Consider the following 10,591-nt stretch of genomic DNA (forward strand, 5'->3'; position numbering starts at 1 on the left):
CGGCTTCTTTCATGTGCCCCAGTCCTCCCGGTTTTGGAAACACTTGTCACATTTTTCAAGATTCAGTTCAAAGTAACTTCAACTATGAACTTTTCCCTGACCTATCCATATGACCACTCCCTCCTTTGCTCACTCATTCCCACTAACATGACATCGTATACTTGATATATTTACATGTTTACCTGTCTAAATTTTCCTTCTACGCTCTAAGCCCTTTGATGTCAGAGACTGTATTTTATCCATTTATATGCCCAGCACTTATAAGGGTGCTTGGTATAAAGTAAGTATTCTCTAAGTTTATTTTATGAATTGAATTTAACTGAATGTATTGAATGAATAATTTTCTCTCTCCATAAATAATCTTCCTCTCCATCTGCCTCTCTGTCAACACAAACATACATACACACCCCAGGAGTGAAGAAAGAAAAAAGCATCCAGATTGGAACAGCTCTTGTGATAGTTCCATGATCGGTAGGGCTGTCTGTCTTACCATTGATGTTCTGTGCCCAGTGACGGAAGGCAGAGGTGAGGAGCTGTTTTTCCGGTGAGGAAAATCCAAGCAGGAGCTATGCTGAGAACTAGAGCTTCCTGAGTCACTGTGCAGATGTCGCTTTTCAGACAGCAATCTAGACAGAAAGCTGCCCTTGCGACTGCCTGGGTGAGATCTGTCTATCCAGACCCCACTCTCTCTCATGCTGCCTTCACTGTCTCTGCAGTGACCATGAAGATCTGTGAGAGGCTCACCTGAGGGTTCCAGGTCCTGGGACTGTTCCCAGGTTCCTATTGCATGGGATGGACAGTTTCTAGGGGCCATAGTTTTACCTAGCCAGGACTGGGATATTGTATTCTGTAAGCCAAATGAGGAATAGTCTGATTGCTGTCCCAGGTGCTGATTTCCACCACTGCCGGCCCAGGGACAAGGGCTGTGAACATGGAGCTGTCCGCTATGCTGATCCTTCTCAGACCAGTCTTTTTTCCCATTGGAAGGGTCTACTTCAAGTTGCCTGGGCTGTGGGATTTGCCACATGGTTTTAGACTTTGGTACATTAACTCGAATGACTTGCTGTTGATTGTTAGCTTGAAGTGGAGAGATTCTTTCAGGCAAGGAAGAACAAATCATACACTGCTGGGCCACTGAATATTTCTTCAAATGGAATGGAGGAGGGCCTGTTTCATCCTCAATGCCCTCACTGGTGGATTTCTTATAAAGTGTTCTCATAATTTTTCTAATGCCCAGATGAAATATTTCCAGTATATTGAGTAACAAGGAAATGGCTGCAATGCTGTGCATAAAAAGCATGAAAATTGTCTTCTCAGTGGGTCTGGATACAAAGCAATCCACTGCATTGGGGCAAGGAGGTTGAGTGCATTTGTAAAGGGGCTGCATTTGAAACCCATAAAGAATATATTGGCCTATCATGAATCCTACTTCCAGTACAGATCTGGTCAAGATGTGTAAGACATAAGTACGCAGCAGACATCCTTTCAGAGGGACTTTATGGATCCTCTTCTGCTCCTCTAACCTCCTCAGTTCCCTATCTATCCTTTGCTGCTCCTCCAAGTCAAGCTCTGGATTCTCCATCTGGGCTCTAAGGTGCGACTTTTTCCTCTGCCTCTCTTTCTCAAAGGCCCTGAGCCTATAAAGTGCATGGCCCATATAGACCAAAGAAGGAGAAGACACAAAGATGATCTGTAAAACCCAGAACCTGATCAAAGAGATAGGGAAGGCATCATCATAACAGATATTGTTGCAACCTGGCTGCCGGGTGTTGCAGGCAAATGCTGTCTGTTCATCATCCCAGACATCCTCAGCAGCCACACGAAGTACCAGCATTCGGAAGATGAAAAGGATGGTCAGCCAGATTTTCCCCACTATGGTTGAGTGGGAGTGAACTTCCTCTAGGATGCCACCCAATAAGTTCCAATCCCCCATGGTTAAAGACTAATGTCTGAAATATACAGAAAACAGAGATTAATAGTACCCATGGTTGTAATATATAGACACAGACTCAAAAATACAGCAGGTTCTTTTGTATGTCTGCAAAACTATGAAAGATCTTCCAGCCCTAATATTTATAGCCCAGGCTTAAAATAAGATATTTCTTAAGATATTAATTTTTGAAAAAACACTAAAGATCCCACCATTTCACTCAGTTTTCATCCTATCCTCTTTTACTCTCCCCCACACAGATGCCTGTTATTCTAGCATACTAATAGGCCTCCACATTTGCACAATTCATTCTAATTGCACCATTGTATTCATTTTTCTATCCATACGAGATGCTCTACTTATCATACATCTGACATGATCTTAAAGGAGTCTCAATTCCTCAGGAAGTATTCCCTAACCATCCCAAGTTGTAATTTCCCCTTTCCAGAATTCTCACATTATTGTTAATACTATTCATCTGGGACTGTGCCTAAATGAGTTCTGTGATGGGTGTGGCTTATGGTCCCCTTCCTGGAAAGGTACACCCCTTGCAGATAGAGACTCTAAAGCACGCTGCTCGTTGCACACAGAAGTCTTCAATACATAATAGTGAATGGAATGTCTTTTCACTTTAAAATTCTGTTCCTTGACCCTATCACCAAAATAACCATCAACAAGCAAAATAAAGTAAATCCTCATGATATGTTATACAGGGCTTTCACTGCAAGACAAAATATAGGTAAAGAAAATATAAATCAATCAAGTAAACCCTCGGGAACTGGCTCATATCAGGGTAGCAGCAAAGATTAGGCAGACACAGACACAATAACACATAATTACATCCATTAAGCCACAGCTGGAACATCATGTTTTCCTGGAATTTTTGCTAACTTAGAAGAAAAGTGAATATAAACTGCTTCTCTAGCAAGCTTAGGATCTGGGAAACAATCAAGGTGTAGCTGACATGAACAGGCTACTTGGTTTATCCTGAAAAACTAATGTTTTTCAAGGTTCAGTGAAAAAACTTAGTAGGTTAAAGCTTTCCAAGATATGGAAGGCTTCCAGATAAAAAAGATATAGAGGAAAAACAGGAAAGCATTATTAAGTTAAAATAGATAATGAGGCCAGGCACGGTGACTCACACCTGTAATCCTGGCACTTTGGGAGGCCAAGGCGGGCAGATCTCTTGAGGTCAGGAATTTGAGATCAGCCTGGCCAACATGGCAAAACCCTGTCTCTACTAACAATACAAAAATTAGCCAGGCGTGGTGGTGCACATCTGTAATCCCAGCTACTCAGGAGGCTGAGGCAGGAGAATCGCTTGAACCCAGGATCGGGCAGAGATTACAGTGAGCTGAGATCATGCCACTTCACTCCAGTCTGGGTGAAAGAGCAAAACTCCGTCTCAGAAAACAAAAAAAGACAATGAAACAATTATCCGCTTCCATAATTCATTCGTTCAGTAATATTTGCTAACATCTTGCTATTGGCCAGGTGGAGTGGCTCGTACCTGTAATCCCAACACTTTGGGAGACTGAGGTGGGTGGATCACTTGAGGTCAGGAGTTCAAGACCAACCTGGCCAACATGGTGAAACTCCGTCTCTACTAAAAATACAAAACTTATCTGAGCGTGGTGGTGCATGCTTAAAATCCTAGCTACTCGGGAGTATGAGGCAGGAGAATTGCTTGAACCCCGGAGGCAGAGGTTGCAGTAAGCCAAGGCCTAGGAGACAAAGCAAGACTCTGTCTCAAAAAATAAAATAAAGTAACTCAAACGGCTATTGCCTAGGCATTGTTCTAGATGCTAGGAATTCAATAACAGGATATATTTGGTCCCCAATCTCACAGTACTTGATCACTAAGGACTCCCACTTAATCTATAAAATGAACCAAGGCTGATAATATAAAAATGAATGTCAACCCAAAAAAAATGAGAGAAAAAACTTGGAATCCTTAGATTTTTTTCCTACTCCCCCCCAAAAATTGATTCCAGATGGAACAAAATATTAATTGTAAAAAAGTAAGCCATAAAAGTGTTAAAATAAATTATAAAATAATATGTTTTGTGACCTTGAAGTAGAAGGCTTTTTAAGCACATCAGTGCCAAAAATTATAATTAGAAAAAATACAGATTCTAGCTGGCATGGTGACTCATTCCTGTAATCCCAGAACTTTAGGAAGTGGAGGCGGGAGGACTGCTTGAGCCCAGGAGTTGCAGACCAAGTTGAGCAATATAGCGAAGCCCCTGTCCCTACAAAAAATAAATGTAAAAAGTTGGCCAGGCACAGTGGTGAGTGCCTATAGTCCTAGCTACTTGGGACTGCTTGAGCCCGGGAGTTGCAGACCAAGCTGGCCAATAAAGTGAGGTCCCTGTATCTACAAAAAATAAATGAAAAAGTTGACCAGGCACAATGGTGTGTGCCTATAGACCTAGCTACTTGGGAGGCTGACGTAGGAGGATCACTTGAGCCCAGGAGTTTGAAGATACAGTGAGTCATGGTTGCACTACTGCAGTCCAGCCTGGGTGACAGAGTGAGACCCTTCCTCAAAAAAAAAAAAAAAAAAAAACAAACCAGATTCTATCAGTAAAACTGAATGGCAAAGGTGGAGATGTCCAAAAGACATCTGGGTCTACAACAAAATGGTACAAAAGGGAGATACACATTTGCAAATTATCACTGAATAGGTAGAAAGGATCACTCAAAGACAAAAAGAAAAAGTAAGACAATGACAGAAGGGGAATAGCATAGGGGAAAAAAGAGTCTACAGATAAATATGAGAAATGGCCAAGGAGAGAGAGGAGGAAAACCATGAGGATGGTGTCTCTGAAACCAAAGCAGAGTTTCAAGAAGGGGGATAGTTGACAAAGCCAAATACACGCACACATACACACATACCACTATTTAAATAAATTTAATTTAATGGTGATATACCATGCTCAAGGATTGAAAATTGCAATATAGGTAAAGATGTCAATTCTCCCCCAAATTAACTAATCCAAAAATTCAGTGTGGAATTGTAAATCACTGAGTAAAATAAAACTCTATAAATGTACATGTATATGTATGCACGTGTACATGAGATGTATATGCATGTGATTTTATTGAGAATGAAGAAAAAAATGCAGAAGGATACACACCAGGAACTCATATAGGTTACCTGAGGTCTACTGAATGTGATGAGAGTGGAGGGAAAGTTAAGGTGGATAAAAGAGAGGCAAAAAAGAGAAAGGAAAGGAAAAAAGTTCTAAGAAAGCATGACTGATTTTTCATCAAAAGTGTACATTATGTAAATTTTTACCTGTATGTACATATATAAATATAAATAAATTTTTAATAAAATTGAAAAAGTGGTAGATAATCTCAGAATTTGGAAGAGGTATTAATAAGACTTTTATAATTTACTCTATGTACTTGTGAATTGTTTGAAATTCAAAAATTAAGAATGCAGTTATTTATATTACTTGCAAATAAAAATCAGATATTAAAATTCAGGACTCAGACCTCATTAACCAAAAGCAATAATTTACTAAATTCTATCCTTTCTTAAAAGAGTTTTGGTATTTTTTCCATAATTATTTTCTTAAAAAATTCTGGTTATAATTCTTTATTTTACAAACAGATTTCCTCTGCAGGTAGATATCTGGAAAAATAAATAAATAAAGGATTTCTTTAGCACTTAAACAAAAAAACCTATAGCTTCTATTTTCTATAGAAACCCAGAGGTGGGAAAGCTAACTTATGTCAATTTTATTCCTGTTCGGCAGTGTTAAACTATATAATACTTCTTTTTGCCACTGTCTCTTTAAAATGTGGAAATTATTATTTTTAAATAGCAAGGAAAGGAAAACTGAGCTTAACCTATATGAAAAACAGAAATACAATCTTACATATGAAAATACAAGACATTTTGTCCTTTAGACAATCAGTCCGTTTTCTAAAAATAACTATTTCTTACCATTAAATTAGTGTGGGTCTTAGAAATATTCTTGAATTTTCTTTTATTTATCAAATACAAATTTAGCATCTCCTATGTAAAAAGCTGATGGTCCTTTTCATCATATTATTTCAGATCTTGTCTTTCTACCCCCACAAGGATTTTCTATATATTTCTCATAAACAAGAGCGTGCACATATTTACTACTTACCTTATGGGTGAACAAAAAAAATCACGATTGGGTTCTCAGAACCTTAAAGCTGCACTGTGTGTGGCTCATTAGTGGAAAAATTGCTGCTGGTTGCAGATATAAAGGCTCTGATCAGGTGGCTGTGGGGCCCTAATCCAGAATGAGCACAGTTATTTTGATCGATGGAGTCTAACCTAGTCCTCCCGCAAGATTCAAAATGTCCTCTGGTGCTTTGCAATTTTCTTAAAGTATTTTAATCTAATTGATACCAAGCTGGGACCTCTCCTGGTGTATCATATTTGGAAATGGAAAGTGAAACAAATGAGAATTTTCCTTTTGCACTGGTGAATGCATACAGCGATTTAAGTTTGGGCACATTTCTTTCAGTCTGTTGATTGTTCTAGGAATCAATGCTCACAGATCAATGAGTCATGTCCGATTTCACAAACAGCTGCCTGGGGTGAGTCTGGCCTCGTAAATGTGAACAAATAATAATGGAGTGGAAATCAAACCTAAAGTGTTATTGCAAATCATGCCATGCTGAAAGAAGTAACATCTAAAAAAGAGAATAAACATTTGTAGAGTTGGATGTGATAGTTCACGCCTATAATACCAGCACTTTGGGAGGCCAAGGCGGGAGGATTGCTTGAGGCCAGCAGTTGGAGACCAGCCTGAGTAAGATAATGAGACTCCCATCGTTACAAATAATAATAATAATAATTAACAGGGCATTGTGATGCATCCCTGTAGTCTTAGCTACCCAGGAGACTGAGGAGGAAAGATAACTTTAGCCCAGGAGTTCAAGGTTGCGCGTGAGCTATGATTGCACCACCCTTTCCAGCCTAGGTGACAAAGCAAGACTCTCAAAAGAAAAGAAAAGAAAAGAAAAGAAGGGCAGCATGTAGTGGCTCATGCCTGTAATCCCAGCACTTTGGGAGGCCTCAAGCAGATCGCTCGAGCCCAGGAGTTTGAGACTATCCTGAGCAACACTGCAAAACCCCGTCTCTACAAAACAATACAAAAATGATCTGGGCATGGCGGTGTGCACCTGTAGCTCCAGCTACTTGGGAGGCTGAGGTGGGAGTATCGCTTGAGCCCAGGAGGTGGAGGCTTCAGTGAGCTGAGATGGCGATACTGCACTCCAACCTGGGCAACAGAGCAAGACTCCGTCTCAAAAAAAAAGAAAGAAAAAAGAAAAGAAAATAGGAAAGAAAAAAATAAACCTCCCCCTCCCCCTCTCCTCCTCCTCCTACTTCCTCTTCTTTCTCCTCCCCTTTCTCCTCCCACTCTTCGCTCCTTCCCCTTTCCCCTCCCCTTCCTCCTCTTCCTCCTCCTTGGACCTGGAGGGTTCCGGAAGGTGGTGCCGCTGGGTATCGGCGCTGCACAGCCTGCTCCTTAGGTACAGACACCCACACAGTCCAACCCTACAGACCCCGCCTTCCAGGAAGGTCCACAGCTAGCAGCCGCCTGCCTCCCAGGCCCCAGCACACGGCACGCTTGGTGCGAGGCCACACAGCGCCAGGCCCTCCACCGGGCCGCGGATGGCACGGAGCTGCCTCGAGGTGAGCAGGTCCATGGGGGCGGGAGGGTGTGCAGACGTCCTGGAGGCTGAGGGCTGCCCCTCAGAAACTGGTGCTCATCGGGACAGGTTGTTGGCCCGAGTCGCTCCCCAGGCTCCCTTCTCCGGGTGGAACTTCACGTGGATCTGATTACGCAGCACAGCTGCCCTCAGTATCCAGCCTTTGGCGCGGTGCTGAAACTCCCTGCCCATCCGCAGAGACTTCTCGAAGGTGGTGCTGCGCTGATTCACATCCTGGACGTCCAGGATCTTGCTGTGCGAGTCCACGCGGGCGCTAATCAGCCCCTCCCGGATCCGCTGCGTCAGCCCATCTTCCCAGGCTGCCACCGCGGGGCTGAGGGCACCGCCACCCCTGTGCGTGTTGAGGGCGCAGCTGCGAATCTGGGCCTACAGGGTCCTGACGGTTCTGGGGGGAGGGCAGTGGGGGAGGTACACATGTCCGAGAGCAGATTGTCCTACATCTCCTTTTGTGTGTGTGTGTGTGTGTGAGACAGAGTCTCACTTTTTTTTTTTTAATTGTGCTTTAGGTTCTGGGGTACATGTGCAGATCATGCAGGATTGTTGCATAGATATACACATGGCAATGTGGTTTGCTGCCTCCATCCCCCTGTCACCTACATCTGGCATTTCTCCTCATGTTTACCCTCCTCAACCTCCCCACCCCTCTGCAGTCCCTCCCTTGGCCCCCCCGCAACAGACCCCAGTGTGTGATGTTCCCCTCCCTGTATCCGTGTGTTCTCATTGTTCAACACCCGCCTATGAGTGAGAACATGCGGTGTTTGATTTTCTGTTCTTGTGTCAGTTTGCTGAGAATCACGGTTTCCAGATTCATCCATGTCCCTACAAAGGACACGAACTCATTTTTTATGGCTGCATAGTATTCCATGGTGTATATGTGCCACATTTTCCTTGTCCAGTCTATCATCGATGGGCATTTGGGTTGGTTCCAGGTCTTTGCTATTGTAAACAGTGCCGCTATGAACATACATGTGCATGTGTCTTTATAATAGAACAATTTATAATCCTTTGGGTATATACCCAGTAATAGGATTGCTGGGTCAAATGGAATTTCTATTTCTAGGTCCTTGAGGAATCCCCACACTGTCTTCCACAATGGTTGAACTAGTTTACACTCCCACCGACAGTGTAAAAGCGTTCCTATTCCTCCACATCCTCTCCAGCATCTGTTGTCTCCAGATTTTAATGATCACTATTCTAACTGGCATGAGGTGATATCTCAATGTGGTTTTGATTTGCATTTCTCTAATAATCAGTGATGATGAGCATTTTTTCATATGTTTGTTGGCCTCATATATGTCTTCTTTTGAAAAATGTTCATATCCTTCTCCCACTTTTGAATGGGTTTGTTTGTTTTTTTCTTGTAAATCTGTTTTAGTTCTTTGTAGATTCTGGATATTAGCACTTTGTCAGATGGGTAGATTGCAAAAATTTTTTCCCATTCTGTTGGTTGCTGGTTCACGCTAATGATTGTTGCTTTTGCTGTACAGAAGCTCTGGAATTTAATTAGGTCCCATTTGTCTATTTTGGCTTTTGTTGCCAATGCTTTTGGTGTTTTAATCACGAAGTCCTTGCCTATGCCCATGTCCTGAATGGTTTTGCCTAGGTTTTCTTCTAGGGTTTTTATGGTATTAGGTCTTATATTTAAGTCTTTAATCCATCTGGAATTAATTTTAGTGTATTTGTATCCCAGGCTGGAGTGCAGTGGTTCCATCTTGCCTGACTGCAACCTCTGCCTCCCAGGCTCAAGCAATTCTCCTGCTTCAGCCTCCTGAGTAGCTGGGATTACAGGCGGGCACCACCAAGCCTAGATAATTTTTGTATTTTTAGTAGAGGCAGGATTTCGCCATGTGGACCCAGCTGGTCCTGAACTCCTGGCCCCAAGGCTCAAGGTGGCCCTACATCGTCTAGCATCTTCAGACACGAGGCACACTTGGACTCGTGGAATTTGAAGATGATGTCTCCAACCTGTGGCTCCAGCTCCAAGAACAACTTGAAGGAGCTGCTGGTGATGAGGTGGCCTGCAGCTCCTGCTGGTCGAAGGTGGCCAAGGGGCACAGGCCCCCACAGACAGTCACGTTGCTGGAGGACAGCAGCTCACGGACGCCATAGTGATCAAACGAAGCCAGCAGGAAGCATTTGGCAGCCTACTTATCCTTCCTTGCAGCCAGCTGGGCCAAACCTACAGCACAATGGAGCTCAGTGAAGACTGCCTGGGCCTGGCTGGCTGCTCCCCTGTCCTCGCTGCTCCGCAGTCTCCAGGGTGGACTCGGCCTTGCTGACACGGCTCAGCAAGTGAGGCTAATTTTGCAAGTAGACACTGACCTTGAAGACGTTGAGGACATGTTGATGGTGTGCTTGGTGTTGCTGCGGTAGTCTCAGGCAGGGAGTAACACTTGAGGGCATAGCTGAGGCCCAGGTCATCATGGCTATGCCTGATGCTCTCCTTGGTGGGGTGAACCTTATAGTTCTTCAGGTCCGCGTCCGGCTTCTCCAGCTTCAGCAGAGCCTCTTGAGTGGCCTCCACCCAGGCCGTGTCCAGGGAAGGGGGCTCCATGCCACTCTTGGGGATAGCGTCGGGTGCGTTCTGTAGCTCCCTGGTGGCCTCCAAGAGCCCCTGGTGGACCTCTTGTACATGTCCATGTTAAAAATTCTCTACACAAAGGAGAGCGCCATCTTCAGGGCCTCCGACAATACCAAGAGGCAGTAGGCAGCAATGAACTGCAGCCACTCAGTGTGCATCAGGCCCCTGCAACTGGCAACGCACTGCTCCAGTTCCAGGGTGGGGTCCACCACATAGTTGACATCGGGTGCATTCTGCACGTCCTCCGAGGGGTCCACGTTGATTTCCATGGGCTCCACGGCTGCCTCTTAGAGCAGTGTACAGGACGACAAGCTGGCGCTCTGGATGAAGTTCCTGGCCATGCCAGGCAGGAG

At 43.8% G+C, this 10,591-nt stretch overlaps 1 protein-coding gene and 1 pseudogene across 1 annotated transcript; both read right to left on the reverse strand.

The window, feature by feature from the left end:
• Positions 1 to 302: 302 nt before the first annotated feature.
• On the reverse strand, positions 303 to 6,138 carry GJA10 (gap junction protein alpha 10). Its single transcript, XM_012444281.2, is given in 3 exon segments — positions 303 to 424; positions 427 to 1,949; positions 6,079 to 6,138. Coding segments are annotated over 2 exon segments (1,629 nt in total). The 5' UTR covers positions 1,934 to 1,949; positions 6,079 to 6,138.
• A 1,555-nt stretch (positions 6,139 to 7,693) lies between these two features.
• On the reverse strand, positions 7,694 to 10,591 carry LOC105711422 (COP9 signalosome complex subunit 1-like; annotated as a pseudogene).

The sequence above is a fragment of the Aotus nancymaae genome, unplaced genomic scaffold (genome assembly GCF_030222135.1).
Source record: "Aotus nancymaae isolate 86718 unplaced genomic scaffold, 86718_ANA_hifiasm-v0.15.2.pri h1tg000040l, whole genome shotgun sequence".
Classification (NCBI taxonomy): Eukaryota; Metazoa; Chordata; class Mammalia; order Primates; family Aotidae; genus Aotus; species Aotus nancymaae.